The 22,346-nt window shown below is 38.7% G+C and overlaps 3 protein-coding genes across 3 annotated transcripts in view; all 3 read left to right on the forward strand.

Annotated features, from left to right (window-relative positions):
• Positions 1–12,644: 12,644 nt before the first annotated feature.
• LOC129250577 (uncharacterized) lies at positions 12,645–13,476 on the forward strand. Its single transcript, XM_054890191.1, has 2 exons — positions 12,645–12,906; positions 12,959–13,476. The coding sequence occupies exons 1-2, from the start codon at positions 12,645–12,647 to the stop codon at positions 13,474–13,476; spliced, it is 780 nt and encodes a 259-aa protein (XP_054746166.1).
• Positions 13,477–15,737: 2,261 nt separating this feature from the next.
• Positions 15,738–16,577, forward strand: LOC129250578 (uncharacterized). Its single transcript, XM_054890192.1, has one exon. The coding sequence runs from the start codon at positions 15,738–15,740 to the stop codon at positions 16,575–16,577; it is 840 nt and encodes a 279-aa protein (XP_054746167.1).
• A 1,181-nt stretch (positions 16,578–17,758) lies between these two features.
• LOC129250050 (uncharacterized) overlaps positions 17,759–22,346 on the forward strand; it is a 41,517-nt gene continuing 36,929 nt past the window's right edge. The window contains exon 1 of the mRNA XM_054889693.1: positions 17,759–17,778. Within this exon, the coding sequence (XP_054745668.1) occupies positions 17,775–17,778 (4 nt within the window). The 5' untranslated portion in view covers positions 17,759–17,774. The remainder of the gene's footprint in view (positions 17,779–22,346) is intronic.

The following is a 22,346-nucleotide window of genomic DNA, read 5'->3' on the forward strand; positions in this document are numbered from 1 at the left end:
CACGTGATGGTACTGAGTGGATGAAAGAACCAAATGTAAGTCGTCAGGTACTCAGACAAAATATTATAAGAGAACGTTCTGGACCAGCTAGATGCACTGAAATGTTGTCAATAGAGCAAACATTCAAATGTTTCATGAACGTTGAAATGGCTGATATAATTATGCGCCACACAAATAAGTTAGGAAAAGAAACTTATAATGCTTACAAGAATGCGCATCCAAACACAACTCCTAAGTCATGGACGCCTGTGTCAATAACAGAGCTGTATGCATTTTTTGGCATACTTATTATGACTGGTGCGAACCATAGCAATGGAGAACATGTTCGAGATTTATGGAGCGTCAAAAACTATCCTTTATATCGCGCCACAATGGGAGTCAACCGTTTCTGTTCGATATTGCGGTTCCTAAGATTTGACGATAAAAACACTCGTGCAACACGCTTACTAACTGATAAAGCAGCACCGATCAGTGAGTTGTGGACGATGATGAACAATAATCTTGCTGCACATTACAAGCCCAGCTCATGCTTGACGATTGATGAACAATTATTTCTTTACCGTGGACGCACACAGTTTACGCAGTACATACCGTGAAAACCTGCTAAATATGGTGTCAAGGTTTGGTGGATTTGCGATGCCACAAATGCATATCCACTGCATGGACAAATATATACTGGCCAAGCAGAAACTGGTAGGGAAACGAACCAAGGCGAACGAGTGGTGAAGGATTTGTCTGCCAAATACCAAGGAAGTGGCCGAAACATTACAATGGACAATTGTTTTATGACCTTGCCAGTTGCAGAACTGCTTCTCACCTGGAAACTCACGATCGTTGGAACTTTGCGCAAAAACAAATCATATATTCCTCAAGAAATGAAGCAGAACAAAAACAGGACAATTGGTTCAACGACATTTGGCTTCAAAAATAATGTGACAATGTGCTCTTATGTTCCCAAAAAAAATAAAGCAGTAATTTTGCTTTCGACCATGCATAACACAAAGACAAACAAAACGATGGCCACTAGCGATGTTCTTCAACATGTTGGACATTACAGCTCTTGCAGCCTACATTGTCTACGATTTGAATAACCCTATGTTGCCTTGGAGAACAAACAACAAGCGTAAGCAGATCCTGCGCAGCTTGGCTGAAGCATTGTGTATACCCATTATTGAAGAAAGAGCCATAAATCGTCAAGTGACGCGAAATTTTTCGACTAAAATTGCTATTGAAGCATATTTCAACCGACAGCTGGAATCAATGGTGTCAACACCAGCATCAACATCTGCCGCAGCGCGCACGCCAAAACCTGTGTCCGGATCTTGCTATTTATGTTACGCACAAGAGGAAAAACGCCGTAGAAAAACCAGAAAGCTGTGCGCCTAATGTAAGAAGCCAATGTGTCTTGAACATTCGGTCACATCAACAAATTGCTCTATTTGCCATGATTTTCCTTAGATATAAGATGCATTTTTATAATTTTTATAATAAAAGTCAATAATATAATGTGTGAAATGAATATTTTTAATTTTTCAAATAAAAAAATAATATAAAAAATGTTTTTTTTTTGATTATTATGAGGATTTTTACTATTGGGGTACAAACGTATCCCGGGTGTGTGTTTACGTATATAATGTGTTTGGAAGGCTGTAGCTCCTGAACCAATGGTCCGATCTGGTTGAAATTTTGAATTTGAACTCAAAACTAAATAATCTTCCTAGATCCGAAGTTAGCGGTATAGAGCTATAGCGGTTCAAAAGTTACAACACTTCAAAGTTGAAGTGGATACATTTGTACCCGGGTGTGTGTTCTAGGGTTAAGAAGAAGAAGGAAAGATGTGAGCAGCTTCTTCGGTCCCACGTGGTCAACGGCCATGAAAATATTATTTTCACTGTTGAAGAAGTTTTTAATTAACAAACCGACAAAAGATATACATATAAATTTTTTTGGTCTAGACAAATAGCAAATGCAGCACTCAGACATTAATTAAATCCATTTCACTACACTTGGATTCCCTTTTAATTTTCTTTAAATCTACCCGATCTCTGAAAAAATCTGAGTAGATCTTGTGGTGCCAAGGAGCCAAGGTGGTCGCTTCTTAACACATCAGTGCCAATGACCTCAAACCTGATTCGAGCGAAGGCGGGGTAGACGCACAGGAAGTGGTCCGCCGTCTCATCCTCCCCTTCACAAGCTGGGCAGAGTTTACTGTCTGAGATGCCCAACCTTTCCATGTGCTTCGCCCACAGAAATGGCCCGTCATCAGACCAACTAGCTGTCTGCACTCCCTTCGGCTTAATGACAGGAAGATTTGCGACAGTCGATCAGACATGACAGATAACATTAGTTTAGTCCATCTGCAGTCTCTCTCAGTCTGCCAAGCTCGTTTGAGGGTTGCAGTAACCCACTTGCTAACCGTGGCTTTTATGGCTGCAGAAGGGAGTGGCTATCCTAGCTAAGGAGTCAGAGGTCTCGTCACCCACGATACCCACGTATTCCGGGACCCATGTTAGTGTCAGGCTATTATGTCTACCGACATAGTTCAGCCTGGATTTACAGGACTCAACTTCTCTTAATGGGGTTGGGGGGCTGTCTGAGGCCATGAGCGCAGCATGACTGTCACTGCAAGCTTATATAAATCTGTCTCTCCATCGGTTTTCCACAACAAAGCTTATCACTTGTTGAACAACATACACCTCCGCTTAAAACACAGATGCATGCATTCGAAGAGCAAAATGTAGTTTTGTTCCGCTGGATTTCACGTAGACCCCTGAGCTGGAGCCATGCTCGGTCCTGGAGCTATCCGTGAAAATGCGAAAACAGTGTTTGCCGAGCTCATTTTCAGCGTTTGACTACAACTGAGCCTCTGGCAGCACTACACTGTATCTCTTTTCAAGTGTGACTCTTGACGGCATGGAGTCAAGGGGCATTGAGAGAATCGTTGGATCGACGTCCATGCCTTCTCTGTGTTCCAATGCTGGACAGGGGCCGTACCAGTTCCCATTGTGTTTCAGCCTGCAGATGGCATTCAAGGCCTCTCTTTGGATGAAATCATCAAGTGGTGGTAGACTAATCAAAGCATCTAATGCCGGTCCTCAAGTAGTCGGGAAAGCTCGGGTGCAACAGTCTCGATAAGGTCCTCCTGACTCCCACCAGAGAGAGTCTACTCATCCAGACCACTGATGCATAGGTGATAATAGGTCTTATCATAGCCGCGTAGGTCCATAAGACCTTGCTAGGGGAGGGACCACACGTTCTTCCAAAGACACCTTTGCACTGCCAGAAAGCTGTCAGGATGTCTTTGTTTCAACGTGTGGCTTGCAAAGAAGTTTACTATCGAGTATTACTGCAAGATATTTGATTTTTTTGGATAGCTGGACTCCTTTTAACTTAGGTCGAACGAGTCCATCAAGCTTCCTCCTTCTGGTAAAGAGGACAATGCCAGATTTGGTGGCGTTTGCCGATAGCTCATTAGCACAGCACCAAGTGTCCATCATATCCAGAGTTTGCTACACTTTTCTAGAGGTGTTCATAAGCGAAGGGCCCGTTATTAAACAGGCTATGTCGTCCGCATATGTATGTGTAGACTCCAGCATTATTTAAGGTTATGAGTAGAGGATCGATCACCATGCACCAGAGCAATGGAGACAGCACACCATCTTTGGGGCAGCCTCTATTAACCCCGGACAACACCAGCAGATCCTCCTCCGCCCGTACCGAGACGATTCTTTGGGCTAGCATTAAACGACTCCAATTCATCAGCACCTGGTCTACACCATGTCTACTGTCAAAGCAGCATATACTGTCACAAGTGGCACTATCAAACGCCCCCTCTTTATCCAAAAAGATGCCCATAGCGTAATCCCTCCTGTCGATTGCCTGCTCTATATTAGCAACAAGGTTTTGCAGTGCCGACTCGCAGGATTTTCCACTTTGATAAGCGTGCTGAAATGGAGAGAGTGGGTGAACCTTCAGTGATCTCTGACGCATATGCAATTCCACTAGCCGTTCGAGACTTGTCAGCATGAAAGAGGTCATGCAGATAGGTTTAAAGCTTTTGAGACTGGTGTAGTCATCTCTCCCAACCTTAGGGATGAAAGCGACCCTAACCATCCTCCAAGAGCGTGGTATATAGGCCAACCCAGGCATGCAGAGAAAATTTTCTACTGTCACGCACTCTGCGCCTTCCTTCAGCATGGCAGGATATATGCCATCTGGTCCGGGCAACTTGTAGCTACCAAAAGATTTTATGGCAAATCGGATGGCGGCCTCATTCACCATAGATCTGGCAACGTACCAGTCACACCGAGAAGGTGTAGCAGCCTCTTTCGTTAAGGGCTGTTGGCGGCCAATGCTTATCTCATTACCTGGAAAATGAGAGTACATCAGCAAGCTTAATGCCTCACTTTGCTTCTCCGTGAAGGAGCCACCAGATTTCCTAAATGACCCCAGCTTTTCAGTTAGATCCCTTGTGAGGATCCTAACCAATTTCGCCATTTCACTCAGAGATTAAATACCGCCGCAGAACTCCCTGAAGGAAGCTATTTCGGACTCACGAATTAGCTTCTTGTAGTTCCTCTGAACATGACAGTATGGCTCCCAGTCCTCAGCAAGATTAGTCTTGAGGGCCCGGTTTAGAAGTTTTCTCAACTCACTCCTCAATGTTTGGAGCTCTCAGTTGCACCACGGAACAGGAGACCGATCAAGGAGAGACTTGGGTAATGATTGGGGCTTCCATAGACCATTCCCCTGCCGCCAAAGCCGTTGGATTGCCACTTGTGTGGGCTCCACCTGGAGTAATTAATCCTTCGTTTTCCATTATCTTTTTCAGCTTTTGTTCGAAACTCCTCCCTAGACAGTTTGCTTCGCGGATGGTACCCTGTTTTATGGCAATTTTTGAGTCATCACCGAGTGTTGAAAGCAAACCCAGCTGGGAAAGCGATTATTATGATGGCAGAGCTTCTCTATCCACCACCTGGCACGCGCCCGATGGGAGATCAGGCAACTCCACATGGAAATATATGCTAAAACTTCTAAAGACGCAAAACATGTTGTTCCAAGGTTTCAGCGTCCCACCATCCAGACTCTGTAATACTTTGGTGGAGAGTCGCTTAAGGCGTTGCATTTCCTCATTTCTGCAAAAAAGGAGTTGAGACCTGGGCAAAAGTGTACCAGGCCTGGTGAGCAGTACTCTCTTCTTGTTTTTCCAGGATAATTCCGATCCAGCCTGTAAGGCAAAACTAACTCAGCAGTGGCTAAAAGACAATCTTCCTGGGTTCATAGCCGCAGAAAATTGACCATCTGGAAGTCCAAATCTGAATCCAGTTTGTGGTCAGAATTGCAGAACAAAAATTATAATTTCATGTCTATAACGGACTTAACTTGTAACAGAATTTATGACAGAACTAAGTATATGTATAGGTATATGCATATGTAGATGAGATCTGTTCATAGGCAGGACTTCGATCATTCGGGTATTTTCTCTCAAATGAATGAATGCGTTTAAGATATGATGATTGCTTGCATCAGTACATACAGGCACATACATATGAATTAAAGATTCAATTGAACTTTTGCTCAGTTGTCCTATGTTTGCATATAGGTTTATTTAAATGTTTCTTTTATTTATTTTTAATTTCAAAGTTTTATACTATCTAGAAAATCCATATTTTATTCCATGTAACAAGGCGTGATAAAATTTCGGTTTTCAAAGGAACAGAATAGTAAAAATGTTCATCAAATTTGTATAAAGTTTTAAGTTTACCAAAACGTACGCAACTTCGTTTGTCAAAGGAACATAGAAATAAACACATTCAAATATCTTGCAAAGTGAATTTGATTTCATGCAGAAGCCACAAACTGTTCAGAGTCAATGTAAAAGCACGTTTACATATTGCGAGGTTAAGGTTATCCCAGAGTTAACCCGAAAAGATAATCTATATTGTTTACGCTTTGATATCCATCATAACCTAATGACGTAAGAGTCAAGCAGCAGTTGAATGTAAACATTAGATGTCAGCTTGTTTCTATTGCTTTTGTGGTGAAGCTTCAAGAAGCCTTGTGAGAAATTTCAATATTTTAATTCAATCGTAAATACAAGAGACAGATTCTAAAACAATCACAAATTAATGCGATGAATACTAAACTAAGAAAAGCGGGTCTATTGTTTCTTGCAAGTCAGGAAGAGAAGGAAAACAATTTAATTGCTCCGGACTCGCAATCTATTCAACTAAAATTTGCATTGCAAAAATGTCAACAAGAGTTCGAAATAAAACAAATATGTAGCTTTAATTTTTTTTAAAAGCTGCGTGTAAAAGCTGTTCGAGTTCTCCTTCTTTTCTTCCAAAATAGTATTCTTGTTTTCATCTACAGTCAATGCCTTCCTCGTAATATCTATCATGTGGCTTGTATTTCTTTGATGTCGGTCAAGCCTTTTTCTAGACATGCAGTCGAACGATCCAAGCAGTTAACAATTGCTTCTAAACTCATTGTTTTATTTTGTTTAGGTTCAGTCGGAGTTGCTGGTACTGGAGATGACAGCGATGTTCTGGAGCTCATTGATACCTCCGACGCAAACAGTGGATCGTCATTCGCATCACCTTCATTGTCCGACACTATTAATTAAAGAAGTAAAAAACCAATAGGAACGATTTTATCTCACAAAAATTATGTTGCATGAGGTGCTCGAAATTAACAGCCTTGCTGCCGCTTAGAATTGAGAGTACTTCCGAGTAGTAGGACCAGGAGGAAGAAGTTCCCCCGAAGACCCCATTTTCTTTTATATTAGCCTGAAATGAAATCAGGGTTTTGCTTAAAAAAACACTGCTTTGGCTTACAGTAAATACAAAGGGTATTCGCACTGTTTATAGGCTTCTAGCCCCAGTTAGTAATGACGTATGGTAGCGCAGCGCAACTCAGTGAATCGTAGTATTGGGACGTACGTAGTCCCTTACCGCAGCCCCTAACGAGCACAAAACTGAGCAAAACTCATCCCGTAGAGAACAACTGCGTTCTTTTAGTTGCATATTTACACAATACATCGGTTTGTGTGTGTATGTCTTTGGTTGTATCTACACAATGTTGCCATTGATATTTTTGCTTACACATTTTTTCACACATCCGCGTTATCAGTTATAATTTTTCATTGTTTAATAAACCAAAGCCAAAAACCAACAAATGCAAATAGTTCATTTATCTATAATTAACATTATTCAATAGTGTTTTTAAGTTATTTTAATAAAAATTATAATTTTTCTAAGTTTATTTTGTAAATGGTTTCGAAATGTACTGCTTGGCAACACTGTGTGGTGAGAGGGCAATCAGCTGACAGGGTTCTACGGTACTACGATACGGAAGGAAGTAATTTTTCATTTACATTAGTCCATTCATCTGGTAGTTTGACCTAGAAAGTTTTGCGTGAGTTTTGAAACTATTTTTTGTAAAATCAATAGTTTTTGGCGTATGAGCGCCACAAAGTAGGTACATTTTAATATGCGTTTTCGAGAAAACTCATTTCCACACCACCTAGAGGTAGAGTAAGCGGCGCGTTTTTTTTTTCTCGTGGTGTCCCCTGTAGGCCTAATCCACATGTGATGCACACTTTCGAAAATTTAGCGTAATCTTCTACGTTTTATTGTTCCTGATGGACCAGGCGTTGCGAGTTCGTCTTGGGCACCGATCAAGACGTCGCAGACTGAAATCTCGTCCGCATCATCTGCGATACAATTATCAGACTCATCACAATCCTCCTCGTTGTCCGTTTCATCAAACGTTTGCTCTCAAATAGTCGCAGTTTCTTCTTCTTCATCGAAATCCAATTGCTCTTGTGAATTTTTACAAGCATCAGTACAATTTGTGCATATGAAGGAGTATTTTAACCCAGCTTTTCTGCATCCACCGGCATTCTGACATCCCTTTTTACATTTACAAGAAATACGTTTTAACAAGGATTCTAGGGTGGGGGCTCGAGAGTCGTAACGGGAACTAACCCATTTTTGTTTCTGTTCCATCCCCATTGTTCTTAATTTTGTTCATTCCCGTACCACTGCTGAACCTGGTGATAGGTTCGGAATGAATGCAGATTTTGTGAAGCATGCATATCTGTACTCATTTAAAGACATGATTTTCTTACTTTTCACTGTAACCGTATAATTCAAGAAGAAAACGTTCTCCTGCTTCAGCAATAATCTCTGGATCGACCGTTGGATATTTAAATACCTCAATAACCTGGTTTAAATTAGGATTTTTTCGGAGTACATTAATGAATTTCATTTTTCCTTGATAAAAGAGTGCACATGTTGTATCACAGCCACTGAGAAGATCTATATCTTCGCCGACCACTATTACGGAGTCGAACGCTGGTGAAACACGTCTTGCGGTATTGATGATTAGCGTATCCGCATCTTCCGTGGCTTTTGAGACCATGAAATTCTCAGCTTCAAATTTTGTTTTCAACACTTTAATGAAGGGGTTCTTGTTCGCATCACTTCCCAGAAATTTATCTTGTGACACAGTTGGAATCATTGTCTCATCAAAAAGTATGTCTACTGGAGCAGTTATTCGTGATCGTCGGGATCGCTCCGCAAATTTAGTACTACAGTTTGCTACATTTTCAAGATATCCGTCGAATACGATTATGGCACTGGATTTATATTTAGATCGAACGTACGTAATGTAGTTACTGCAAATAAATGAAAATGGTTCACCACGATGCCAAATGACTCGGTGTAATAAGTGCGCTCCGTCGATGACATACATTGCATCGCCAACATTTATGTCTCCTGAATGTTGCTTAAATGCCTTGTACTAGGTGGCGCTAAAGTAATCCTCCTATCAGAAAATGCTATAAATTTTGCGATTGGCCCCTAAGTTCTGTTTTGACATTTGTGTAGTAAACACATGCGAAATACACGTTAATAAACAATGTTACGCTACACTGCTCCAGAACGCGGAATATTGCTGACTATTTATTTGACCAATAATCGGTCGGTGACTTTGGCACAACGTAAATTTCGTCGCAGATTTCCTCGCCGTCCAACGCCTACTGGTGAAACACTGTGGCGTTTAGCTGCTCACCTCGAAGAGACTGGCACAACACGAGATGCTGCCAGGCGTGGCAGACCTCGGAGTAGCCGTTCTGCAGAGAATAATGCTGCTGTAGCCGAGGAGGACATGGAAGCGCCGTCGACATCGACCAGACGACGTGCCACGCAAATGGGTATCAGTCGACGGTCTTTACAGCGAATTTTGGTACAAGATTTGAAGATGTTTCCGTACAAAGTCCAGACAGTGCATCAGCTGTTAGCTGCTGATTGCCAATCGCGTCTAACATAGGCTCAAGCCATCCTTAATCATCACCAAGAGGAAGATGATTTTTCATCAAAAATAATCATGAGTGAAGGGCCAATTTCCATCTTAGTGGGTACGTAAATAAGCAAAATTTACGCTTCTGAGGCACTGAAAATCCGCGTGTAACCCACGAAGAGCCATTACACCCGCTCAAAGTCACTGTATGGTGTGCTGTTTTTGCAGGAGGAGTCATCGGACCTTTTTTCTTCGAAGACGTCGCGGGCCAAACGGTTACTGTGAATGGTGAGCGCTACAGAGCAATGATCAACGAGTTTTTTTTGCCGCAACTTGATGAATTGGGATTGAAAAACATGTGGTTCCAACAGGACGGTGCAACGGCACACACTACACGTGCCACAACCGATATGCTGAAGGATGCATTTCCCGGGCGCCTAATCTCCCGTTTTGGCGATTTGCACTTGCCAGCTAGATCGCCTGATTTGACCACTCCAGACTTCTTTTTGTGAGGCTTTTTGAAGTCGCGGGTTTATGTCAACAAGCCTCAGACTCTTGCAGCTCTTAAAGACAATATCCGTCAAGAATGTGAGGACCTATCGCCGGAAGTTTTGGCCAAAGTGATGGAAAATACTATAAAACGGGCTCAAATGGCAATCAACTGTGCCGGGGGCCATTTACATGACATCATATTCTCGACTTGATGTACAAAAAATTAAAAGACCAAATAAAAATAATCCACAAGAAGAATCAAAGTTTTTCATTTTTTTTTTTAATTACAGCCAAAAAACATCGGAAGGTTACTTTTGCGTCACCTGTTACATTGAAGATTTAACGCATTCACGCATGCCTTCATCATTGAAAAGCGATAAAGGAAATGGAGCAAGTTCGTTCGTAAGAAAGTTTTTAAGTTTCTCTTCAGATTCTGTTGCAATGCACATTCTTTGGAAAATTAACAATGGATTAATCGGAACAATGTCACCTTCTATCCCGATGCCTGTATTCATAACACCAAGCGATTTTATTCTGTCACTCCGTTTGAATTTTACTGTATAACAATCGCTGCCAATTATTTTAGAAATGCCAGTATAACCAATTTTTCAGCCATGTGGCAGTTTATCTTTTCGTCTCCGACAACTCCAGTGCTTATTGACATGATATCCTTCATTTCTGGAAAAGATGGATGGTTGTACCTACAACCAATCCATCAATTTTTTTACATCATCATTGTCGCAAATATTGTGCAAAAATACCATTCCTAAAGTACGCTGTCGTTAACTCCTCGTCCATGAGTGAGGCCACCAAAGCATTTCATTGTCCTCATCAATGATTGCTCAATTGCCATATCCACATATCCACATGTGCCACACCAAAATTTGTCGGAACGTCTAATTGTAAAATATCCTTTAGTTGTAAAAAGTTCGTATTCTTCGACTGTCATTACTTTCTTTAAATCCGACATGTCTTGCAAATATAAATTGCAGGATTTAGCATATAAGAAGTGGCCGCTGACATGAAAATAAGGTATCATTTTATGGATAGTATAAAGATGTAAATTCCAATTGTCCATTCTTTCTGCTTCAATGAAATATTTAACGAGTTTCGCAGTAGCGCCACGTTGTTCAAATGTAATCAATCGAGTTTCAAATTTCTCAGCAAGTTCTTTACAGCATTCTTCCTGGTCTGTACCACAGACCTATCGAGATTGTATAAAATTATTTCTAAGTCTGCTTTGAAATCGGGTGTAAAATCTATTGATTGCAGAACAATTTGGGCAATTCAAAGATGGGTCAATAAATGAGTATATCCTACAAATGATTTTTGGAAAGAAAGTTCCGCTGTCACTTGTTCCATGAATCCAGTCCATCCATTTACGTTAGGCAGGCCGGCCCATTTTCGATATAGCCACAATAAATCTGAAACGGATGGCATAACTACTTCCGAAGCCACACAAGTGCTACCGAGGCCTTGAATCTTTATGGTTTTCAAGCTCGTATCGGTTTTTTTCACAAATGTTTTGAATGCAATGGTACCTAAATTACCAACGACTACTGCAGACGGCATTTGTTTTAATCGTGGAATTATTTGATCTGGAGCGCTAGCAGTTATAGGTGTTACACAATGGATACCGCCCATGGCATGCAAAGAGTTGTTACCATCTAATGTCTGTGTATTGAAATCAGCGTTGTCAAAAACAAATTGAGAAAATGCGTTATCATATTTTAACGGTGCGCGCATAAGAGCTGAAACTTGGAACGACATTGCTTCGGTGTATGAAGAGCAAAGTCCAAGAGATCGCCGAGATCCATACTTATGAAATAAAAATGCAGCTAGTCCATTCAACACTGTTGATATAAAAGATTTTGGCCTTGCTGCTGCAATTATAGAATGGGCGAGAGCAATGCTTTTTTCTTTCATTTCTCAAGGGACCCTCGTTTGTTTTCTAAAATTACTCCATCTAAGAAAATGCGTAGAGTTTCAGCTATATCAGACTCAGAGTCTTGAAAAAAATTATCTTATGGGAAAACTGACACTCATCGGAATTCTGCTCAAGATAAGAATAAATGAACTGCATCGCAGTATCTATCTCATTCGCATGCGGATCTTTTTTTTTATATTTTCAGCTGGTGGTGCTTGATACATTTTTTTCATGCAGGAATTATGGTACTGTGCATCGGGTGCGACCAAATCATTCACATGCTGAAGACGCTCAACAATTGCTCGACCCCAATCATCATTACAAGCTCTAGCAAGTTCAGAAATACTATTTTTCATTGATAATTTTCGCACACTGTACAGCGATTAACTTTTCATTGTTGTATCGTTTTCGACATACATCATGAACCACTATTGATTTATTCCCGCCAAAAGTTAAGTATTTGTGGCAGCACCGCTGCTCAATCAATTTTATGTCAGTTCGTCAAATAATGTCAACCTTAAAATTCAATAAAAATTTATTCTCTTTTTAACCGGCGACGAGACCACACCATAATTTGATTCAACTTATTTAAGTTCCATTTACTTTTGTATTTAATTGGATATAATAAAAACTCCATATTGGTGACCCCGACGTTTAAAAATAATTTTTTTAAATAATCAACGGAATTCACTCGCACTTTTTTTGGACGAAATTTAACACGCTATCCATAAACGCAATTAAGGAAAAGAAGACCTTATTGCCGCCACGTGGTTTCAACGCGCCGATATTTGCGAGGGTTTGTTCGTCGTATTTTTTCAAGAGGACTTGCATGAGCGATCGTTAGCAGAAATTGTTTGAGGGATCTTTCGTCTGGAAGTCGAATCGTGACAAAATTTTGGAAAGTCTACTTCGTGCATTCAACATGCCTGGAGATAGCGAATCGAGCGGGACTTCACAGTCAAGCAATACATCATACGTGAGTACTGTTAATTCTATGCCTTTACCAGAAATCAGTGGGATTACAATAAAAGCACCGACATTCGTTAAGAAAGAACCGGATTTATTTTTTATACAAATGGAAGCACAATTCATTAACGGTAGCATTACTCGCGACAATTCGAAGTATAATCATGTAATATCTGTTCTCGAACCTGAGTATTTATCAATGGTTTCTGACTTGATTCGTAGTCCTCCCGCGGAAAACAAATATGAATCACTTAAAAACCGTCTAATTAGTGAATACACTCAATCTGATCAAAGTTTTACTCACTGAAATCGAACTTGGTGATGACAAACCGTCACATTTGCTACGCAAAATGCGTGATTTAGCCAAAAATGCTCTCACCGATGAGGCAATCAAGTCCCTTTGGATTGAACGTTTACCGGAAAACGTTCGTGCCGTCGTGGCAATTTCAAACGACGACCTCAAGACCTGTGCTACCTTAGCAGATAAAGTTGTCGAATTGACTGCCCCAAAACTAATTTCGGAGATCAAATCGGATAACACACTCCTTCAATTGAACGCTCGTATCGATGAATTAGCCAAATCTTTTCGCGAATTTAGAGCGAGCAGAAACAATAGTCCAAATAAATCCCAGAAGTCACACAATTCGAGTCGTTCACGTTCCAAATCTCGTAATAAAAGACCGTATTGTCGATTTCATTATCGTTTTGGGGCCATGGCACGCAAGTGTGAACAGCCATGCGCATTCAAAAAGCCCGACGATAAAAGTGATGAACATTCAAAAAACTAAATTTCACTTCGTCATTTGCGGTAGACGAATTGGGTTTGAATTATTCTCGCCGCTTATTTGTCACAGATCGTTCAAATTGCCGCAAATACTTAGTTGACACCGGAGCAGATTTCTCAGTTTTACCTCGAAATTTGTTCAATAAATTAAAAATTCCCGATAGCTATAAACTTTTCGCCGCAAATGGCACACCCATAGCTACTTTCGGTTATTTCACTTCTTCAGTCGACCTTAGACTTCGACGTATATTAATTTCACGTGGTCATTTCTCATCGCCGATGTAGCAAAGCCAATATTAGGTGCAGATTTTCTCAATGAATTTGGCCTCTTAGTGTCAACTAAGAGAACAAGAACAAGCAATTAATCGATGCGAAAACTAAGTTACGCACCAAATGCAATTCTCAATTAATTCAATATGAAAGAGTCAACACTATTGACGACAACTCGATTTTTAGCGATTTATTGCAACAATTCAAAGATCTTACGCTTCCCCCTACTTTCAATAAAGGTAATAATCTGAAACAAAGTTCAGTCAAACATCAGATTATTACAAGTGGACAACCAGTCTTCTCCCGTGCTCGGCGTCTTAATCCAGAAAAGCTAGCAATAGCAAAAAAGGAATTCGAACTGATGATCAAAGCTGGTATTTGTCAACCAAGCAAAAGTCCTTGCGCAAGCCCCTTGCATATGGTTCAAAAAAAGACAGGACAGTGGCGCCTTTGTGGCGATTATCGCATGCTCAATGCTATCACCCCGCCTGATCGATACCCTTTACCTCACATTCAAGATGTGACACACATTTGTGCTAATAAGGAAATTTTCTCAAAGATTGATCTCGTAAGTGCTTACAATCAAATTCCAATTGCCGAAGAAGACAAAGAAAAAACAGCAATTATTACCCCTTTTGGTCTCTTCGAATTCAATGTAATGACATTTGGTTTGAGAAACGCATCTCAAACTTTTCAACGTTTCATGAATAATTTATTCCATGATTTACCTTTCGTAGTAGTCTACATCGACGATATTTGCATCGCCTCTAGAGACACCGAGGAGCACAAAAATCATATACGCTTAGTTTTTGAACGTTTACGCGAAGTTAATATTAAAATCAATCTAGCAAAATGCACCTTCGGTAAAAGTGAGATAAATTTTTTGGGACATTTAATCAAAAAAAGCGGAAGCATACCACTGTCTGACAAAGTTGAAGTTATCAAAACGTTCAAAAAACCTGAAAAAGCCTTCGAACTCCGACGTTTCATCGCACTTTTGAATTTCTATCGTCGATTTTTGCCAAATGCCGCATTTATTCAAGGCAAACTTCAATCTCTTATAAAAGGCAACAAGAAAAAAGATACTTCCCCAATTATTTGGACCGATGAAACTTCTGACGCTTTCGAACAGTGTAAATCTGATATCGCTAATATCGCATTTTTAGCGCACCCTATTCCAAACGCGAAATTAGTACTTCTAGTCGATGCCAGTAATTTTTCCATTGGAGCAGCTCGTCATCAAGTTTCAAACGATCAGTTGCAACCCCTTAGTTTTTATTCTAAACGAATGACAGACACTCAGAAACGTTACAGTACATACGATCGTGAACTTCTTGCAATTTTTCAAGCAATTAAACATCATCGATTTATGATCGAAGGACGCGAATGCATTGTGTACACTGATCACAAACCACTCATTTTCGCATTTTCTCAAAAACCCGAACAAGCTTCGCCACGCCAATTACAACAATTGGACTTTATTGGTCAAATGACCACGGACATACGCCACATTTCAGGCGAAGACAACATAGTAGCAGATGTCTTATCTAGAATTGAGGAAGTCAGTTGTGACAAATTTTCTTTCGACCTTCTTGCACAGTCACAAATTAATGATCACGAACTGCAACTAATTCTTGATGGAAAATCCAAACATTCTCTCGCTCTGAGCAGAATCTCTCTACCCAATTCACAACTACACTTATATTGTGACACTTCAACAAAAGTTATTAGACCTTTTGTTGTCGAGAACCTCCGTAGACAAGTTTTCAACCTTGTGCACGGGTTGTCACATCCCGGTAAAATAGCTACCATCAAAAGAGTAAAATTTATAAACACAACAAAGCTGCACTGGTTAATTTCAATGTTCCCGATGGTCGTTTTAGACACATCAACATCGATTTGATAGGACCACTCCCTACCAACAACAATTTTCGTTATTGTTTGACGTGTATTGATCGTTTTTCTCGCTGGCCCGTAGCCATTCCCATCGAAAATATGACGGCTGAAACTGTAGCCGAAGCTCTTATTCATGGTTGGGTCCAATATTTTGGGACACCCAGTTTTATTACCACTGATCAAGGTAGACAGTTCGAATCTAATTTGTTCAAGGAGTTAAATCGACTTCTTGGATGCAAGCATTTACGCACTACCGCTTATCATCCACAAGCTAATGGCATGATTGAACGTTTCCATCGCACCCTTAAAACTGCGATCATGTGTCACAAAGACAAGCGTTGGTATGATTCATTACCTCTGATACTTCTTAGTCTTCGATCAACGTTCAAAGCTGACCTTGAAACCTCACCGGCAGAGTTAGTTTACGCTACGACGCTAAAATTGCCAGGCGATTTCTTTGATGACAAACCCCTCGTTTACACATCAGATTTTGTCAACAATCTTAAAAATACTATGAATCAATTAAAACCCATTGTCACGTCTAATCATTCAAATAACAATTTTCACGTGCAAAAAGAACTTTTGAATTGTTCGCATGTATTCATTCGCGATAATTCTGTGCGACCACCATTTAAGCAGCCCTATGATGGCCCATTTAAAGTAGTGAAACATAAAGAAAAACATTTCGACGTTCTGGTAAATGGCAAAGTATCGACAGTATCTCTGGACCGACTGAAAGCCGCAATAATAGACGATGATGCAATTAATGTCAACAAAGAAGATAATAAACAGAAAATTGTACAAAATAGTATTAAGACATCAAATGTAAATTGTAATTCCAAAGAACACATTAATTCTAACAGTGCACCCACGGAAGTTGCAACACGCTCAGGTCGAGTATCAAAAAAACCCGATCGTTTTGTGACTTTCTTAACGTGATTATATGCAATCACTGGTGGGAGAGTATGTGGCAGCACCGCTGCTCAATCAATTTTATGTCAGTTCGTCAAATAATGTCAACCTTAAAATTCAATGAAAAATTTATTCTCTTTTCAACCGGCGACGAGACCACACCATAATTTGATTCAACTTATTTAAGTTCCATTTACTTTTGTATTTAATTGGATATAATAAAAACTCCAAATATTATTGTCATTTCTTTTAACACTTGATCTACGAAAAGTCTCCAATCCTTTTTCCTTCACTTTGATTGTTTCATTTTCTTATAATGAATTATCACAAATAAAACAATTTCTTTCATCAGAAGCCAAGACTCTAAAAATACAAACTACACTGTAAAACGATAGACGTATACTGATGGCTCAGTCTAAACTAGATACTTCTCTTCAGTTCTAACCGACAGATGTTTCATTGAAGGCCGAGAGAGAAAGGGACCCTTCAACAAAGGCGACACATTACCCTTATACCTGCTTTTCTAAAACCTGCTATAGTAGAAGATTATTGTAGAGAAATATACGAAAAAACGTGATGGTGTTGGTGAATATTACTTTGTGGCGCTCGTACGCCAAAAACTATCGAATTTATAAAAAAATCGTAATGACATATAATAAAATGTAAGTAAAATGGTAAGTGAACACCTAAATTAGCGAGTTAACCTTGAAAGTGGAGATAATCTCGTTAACCTCGTAAAATGGAAACGTCCTATAATATACGTAGAGAGAATTCACTGAAATCAGCTCTGTTAAAAATTTCACCACATCGCCAACGCGGTTAGACTTCATTTTTGACAATTCATACTATTCGTGAAACTCTCAATACCATTAAAGTTGTATGTATGTATATCTAAATATTAGATGCTGGCAACCAATAAAATTGTCTCACTTACCTATTTTTAACAAAACAAAGAAAATTTCAAGGGAAAGAACGTATTTCGAGAAAAACGCGATTAAAGTTTTCATTCCTACTCACCTTTCGTTCGCCGCTTATCACTTCACTAACTTTTCAGGAAGTTTTTAGTATTTCTATTCTTAAAAAACTGAAAAGATATACTTCAGATTGTAAAAAAATTTTTTAAAGCAAAAAAAAACATGGAAAATTTGGAAGTGCTGGAGGAGCTGCCCTCTTTAAATATAATAGTGGCAGTAGGCCCAAAAGTGGTGGAAATGTCAGAGCTTAATGGGTAGGTATCTTTATTTTGAACAAACGATATATATAATATGTATATACAGTAGAAACCAGATTCTTGCTCAAGCAAACATACTCGATACTTGCGACATTATTTTTTTTCTCATTGCGTACTCTGTACCTGCTGCATTATAAAAATTTTACCTCGATATTTGCAACATTTTTGTTTTGTCTTTCTCTTTTGTTCTTTTCACGTTGTACAGAGAACGTTAATGTATAGAGAAGTCTCACGAGCTACGAATAGTGTAAATTGTCAAAAATGAAGTCTGACCGCGAAGACCTTTTCACTTCGCTCAACTCGACAGCGGGGAAGTTCGTAACAGAGCTGATTACAGTGAATTCTTTCCCTTAGTACATTGACACTGCTCAGTTTTTGGCTCCTGTATGAAATCAAATTGATGAATAGCCGACGGCATTTTGCAAGGCATTTGCTTGTGCAATTTTATGTTCCTTTGATAAACGTAATTTTATTCAATTTATATTTTTAAACAAACTTAAATGTACAATCAAAGGATACATATATTTGAATTATATGCGCCAACATTTAAAATCAAAGTAACTTTAATGTTGGTTGATTTAATTTAAAAAGAAGAATTGAAACAAAATACTTTATAAAACGACCTCACATTTTTTTGTGTGGGTTTTAGTAAATTTAAAACTTCATGCAAATTTGATGAAAATTTTCACGTGATAACGTCTTATAATTTGATTTAGACGGCTGCACGCACGAAAAAATGTGTCGTTACCTTGCTCAATCGTCGTTACCTTGCATGAACTGCAAGCGAAAGCGCGGAACGAACGACAAAGAGCACAATCTGCCCCCGCATTCGGCAACGTTCGACATCTGCACACCTACTTGAGTGAACAAGAAGTATATGCGCATATGTACATATATAAATTCACATATTTGTATTTGCATATGCCTTCTTATTGATTATTATTAATTTGATTTACTTGAAGAATTTAAAATAAAACCAAGTGTATCATCATCATCTTTACCGAATTTATAATTAGTGACGACTAGTTGTTAATAATACACCTGTTGTTTTAATGTTATTATTATTAATTTTTTTATTATACATGAAGGAAAAAATGTATGGTAATATTTACCACACACCTTATAAGATATGTTGTATACCAATATATGTACATATATAAACATGCATACATACATATACATACTTTGGTTCAATTTTCATAGTCTAATACAGGGCTTCTTAAACTTTTTTTATATAGCGACCCCCTTCAAGCTTAGGAAATTTTAAACGACCCCCTCCTCCATATAATGAAATATATATTAACCGTAGATGTAGATGTAATATCGCACTATTTTTCAATGTAAATAAAATAAGGATTAAAGAATACGTACCCATTCATTTCACATATATATAATTGGAAAGGTTGACGGGATATCGGTCGTAATAAAACACAATAAATAGAATGACATAAAACTATATATATATTTATTCAATAGAAAAAATAAATTGGCTGAAGTCCCAAAAATTTTCGGTTATGCAGTGGCCAGCACAAATCCCTCACATGAACCCCATTGAGAATTTGTGGATTCTCGTAAAACAAAAGCTCGTACACTATAAAAACCCGCCAAAAGGGATGAATGAGGTCTGGGAGCGAGTCCAGGATGTGTGGTACTCCATTTCGCCACAAACTGTGGCTAAATATACAGAAAGTATGCCAAACCGTATAAAGGCATTAAAAAAGTCGAAGGGCTATGGACGAAATATTAAAATAATTTGTTTTTTGTACTTTTTTTTTATAAATAAATAAGCGGTGCATAATTGGAACATTTGTGTTTTTATTTTCAGCTCTTCCAATGAGTAGTTGTTGTTGTTAGATTTTAACCGTTATGGGCTCATTTGAAAGCTTACACACTAATTATATAATACATGTACAATTCGATTCAAATAAACAAGCTTGTTTGCGTAGATATGGTACTAAACGTAACTTATGTTATTTATGTTCCATTTTTGCACCTCACTGTATCTTGCAAACACTGACACCGGCGGCCAGACATCAATGTCGAACGTTCAATTGAAAATCAAGGCGTGCGTTGTATTTATTATTTTACGAATCTATTCCGTAAGCAAGCAAATGTAAGCTAATGTGCTTGAACTGCAAGCGAGAGCGGGGAACGAACGACAAAGAGCACAATCGGCCCCCGCGTTCGGCAACGTTCGACATCTGGCTCTGTCCTACTTGAGTGAGCATATATACGTATGTATATGCCCATGTGTATATAAATTCACATATTTGTATTTGCATATGCCTTCTTCCTGTATGCATGGTAATGAACCAGTTCTCTGTTGAGAATAGGACGATGATAGGAAAAGTAGGAAATGAAAGGGAGTGTTTCGAGTGTAAAGTGTCTTGAAAAGGCAAATCGATGATGTTGTTGACTTATTAACGTCTGATGCACAATCGAAATTGAAGATATCTTTGATGAATTTGATAAATGTTTCGTCATTTTTCACGTTTGTGTAAATTTAACTTGAGCTATTCCATTGCGATTCCATTTACCTCCTCCTCTATATCCATACAAAATATCTATCAAACAAATAAAATTAAAATTTTGTTTTGAAAATTGCAACCATTACATCAGTATTTTCTTATGACGTTGTCACGTTAAACTATCGTCAGTAAACCGACTTTACAGACAACCTTTTTTTTTACTAGTTTTTCGAGTCGAAATTAATTTTAGACAAGAATTCATAGAGCATACACTTATCATATTTCATGCAATAATTAGAGAGTAAATATCCGAATGATCGAATTCCTGCAAATGATAAAACAATTTCTTCTGCATATGCATCGACATATTTGCATGTGCGTATGCACACTTGATGCCCTAACTATGTCGTTCAATTATCAAATCAATAAATTCTTTATAGAAAACGCTTCATTACCAGGCACACAGGAAGATGGCATATGCAAATATAAATACATATGTGAATTGAATTCAAGCAAAACAATGCTTATTAATATACACATATGCATGTACATACAACCGCACACGCAGGGCACTCACTTTATTCCTGTAAATACGAATGTCGTTCAAAGCTAATATTCTATGCCTAGGGACTACAAGAACAAGATGCATTCATAAGCGCAGGCGTAGCGGCCATCATTCTAGCTGCCATGGGGCTGAACAGCTTAAAATAGTTGCATCGGAACTGAACAGTTTCAACAAAAGCTCGTCATCAAAAAATTCATCATTCAGACAAATTCGGGCTCATATTTCTACGAGCAAAGTACTTTCATTCATAAAACGAGCCGCCATATGCCAATTTTTTGGACCATTCGTAAATAGTCAATATTGCAAAATTTCGCGTAAAATTATTTGCCAATATTTGGTAAATATTGAATTTTTATCAAGTCGAGCAGCCGCGGCTTTGTACATACATATGTATGCATCAATATACGTATGTAAATATGTCTTTCTAAATGCTCCACAACCGCAGATGGTGTGCGTCAAGTGCGCGCATGAGCATACAGTAACTTCCAGAAAATAACATAAGTAGCTTATAAAAAAGTTCTGTGTCGGACATTTCAAACCTAGAAGTAAATTTCCAAACAATTATTTTATGTTCTCTCATAGGTAAATAGTTAATTATTATATTACTTTACGAATGTAGTTCGTCAATTGATAAAAAGTGCATAAAACATATCGCACTTGTTACGTTAAGGCGAAACAACTCAAAATCTGAACATTTTCAGTAGAGACGAAAAACTGTTTCCGTAAATATTAATAATATAGGTATTACAAAAAAAAAAATATGTAATTGCACGAAAATATCATTAAAAACAATAAACGGTTGTTTCATTCTTATTTGTTTAGTAGTTGCACTGAAATAACAAATTTTTGAGTTGTTACTCTTTTCCTTTTCTTTTTGAGTTGTTACGCTTTAACGTAACAAGTGCGATATGCATATATCTGCAAATTTAGAAACTTACTCTGAAATTAGAGCATTTGAAGATGCCTGTAAACATTTCAAGGTTACTGTACATACAATGCTGTGCCTATGAAAGCGTGCTCGATTTCTTGAGAAGTTCTACCGTTTTATTTTGAGCTGTGGCTAGTGAGCATACATACACACAGCATATTCATATGTGCATATGTATGTATATAAATTCACAAATTTACATTTGCATATGCCATCTTCCTGTGTGCCTGGTAATGAAGCGTTTTCTATAGAGGATTTTGATTCAGTTGAAGGCAATTCAAAAAGTTTTACAGAGCACCAGACAGAAGACATTGTTTGCGCGCGGGTTGCTCGGTGAATTCATTGCGAGGGAGTTCGATGATTTGGCTGTTAACTGATATACAAAAAAACGAGTGGTGCAAGCGTGTACGAATGTACATATTGTGCGGGGAAAATGCCGAAAATAGTGAATTTAAGAGTGGAACAACTTAAAACGCTGCTGCGTGAACGGGAAAAACCTACGACTGGTTCTAAGGCAGAACTAGTCCAGCGATTATGCGATTTTGAAAACAGTGACGAGATAAATATGGACGAAAGGTGTAAGTTAAAGATTTTCGCGTGGAAA

Source organism: Anastrepha obliqua, chromosome 6, assembly GCF_027943255.1.
Source record: "Anastrepha obliqua isolate idAnaObli1 chromosome 6, idAnaObli1_1.0, whole genome shotgun sequence".
NCBI classification, from domain to species: domain Eukaryota; kingdom Metazoa; phylum Arthropoda; class Insecta; order Diptera; family Tephritidae; genus Anastrepha; species Anastrepha obliqua.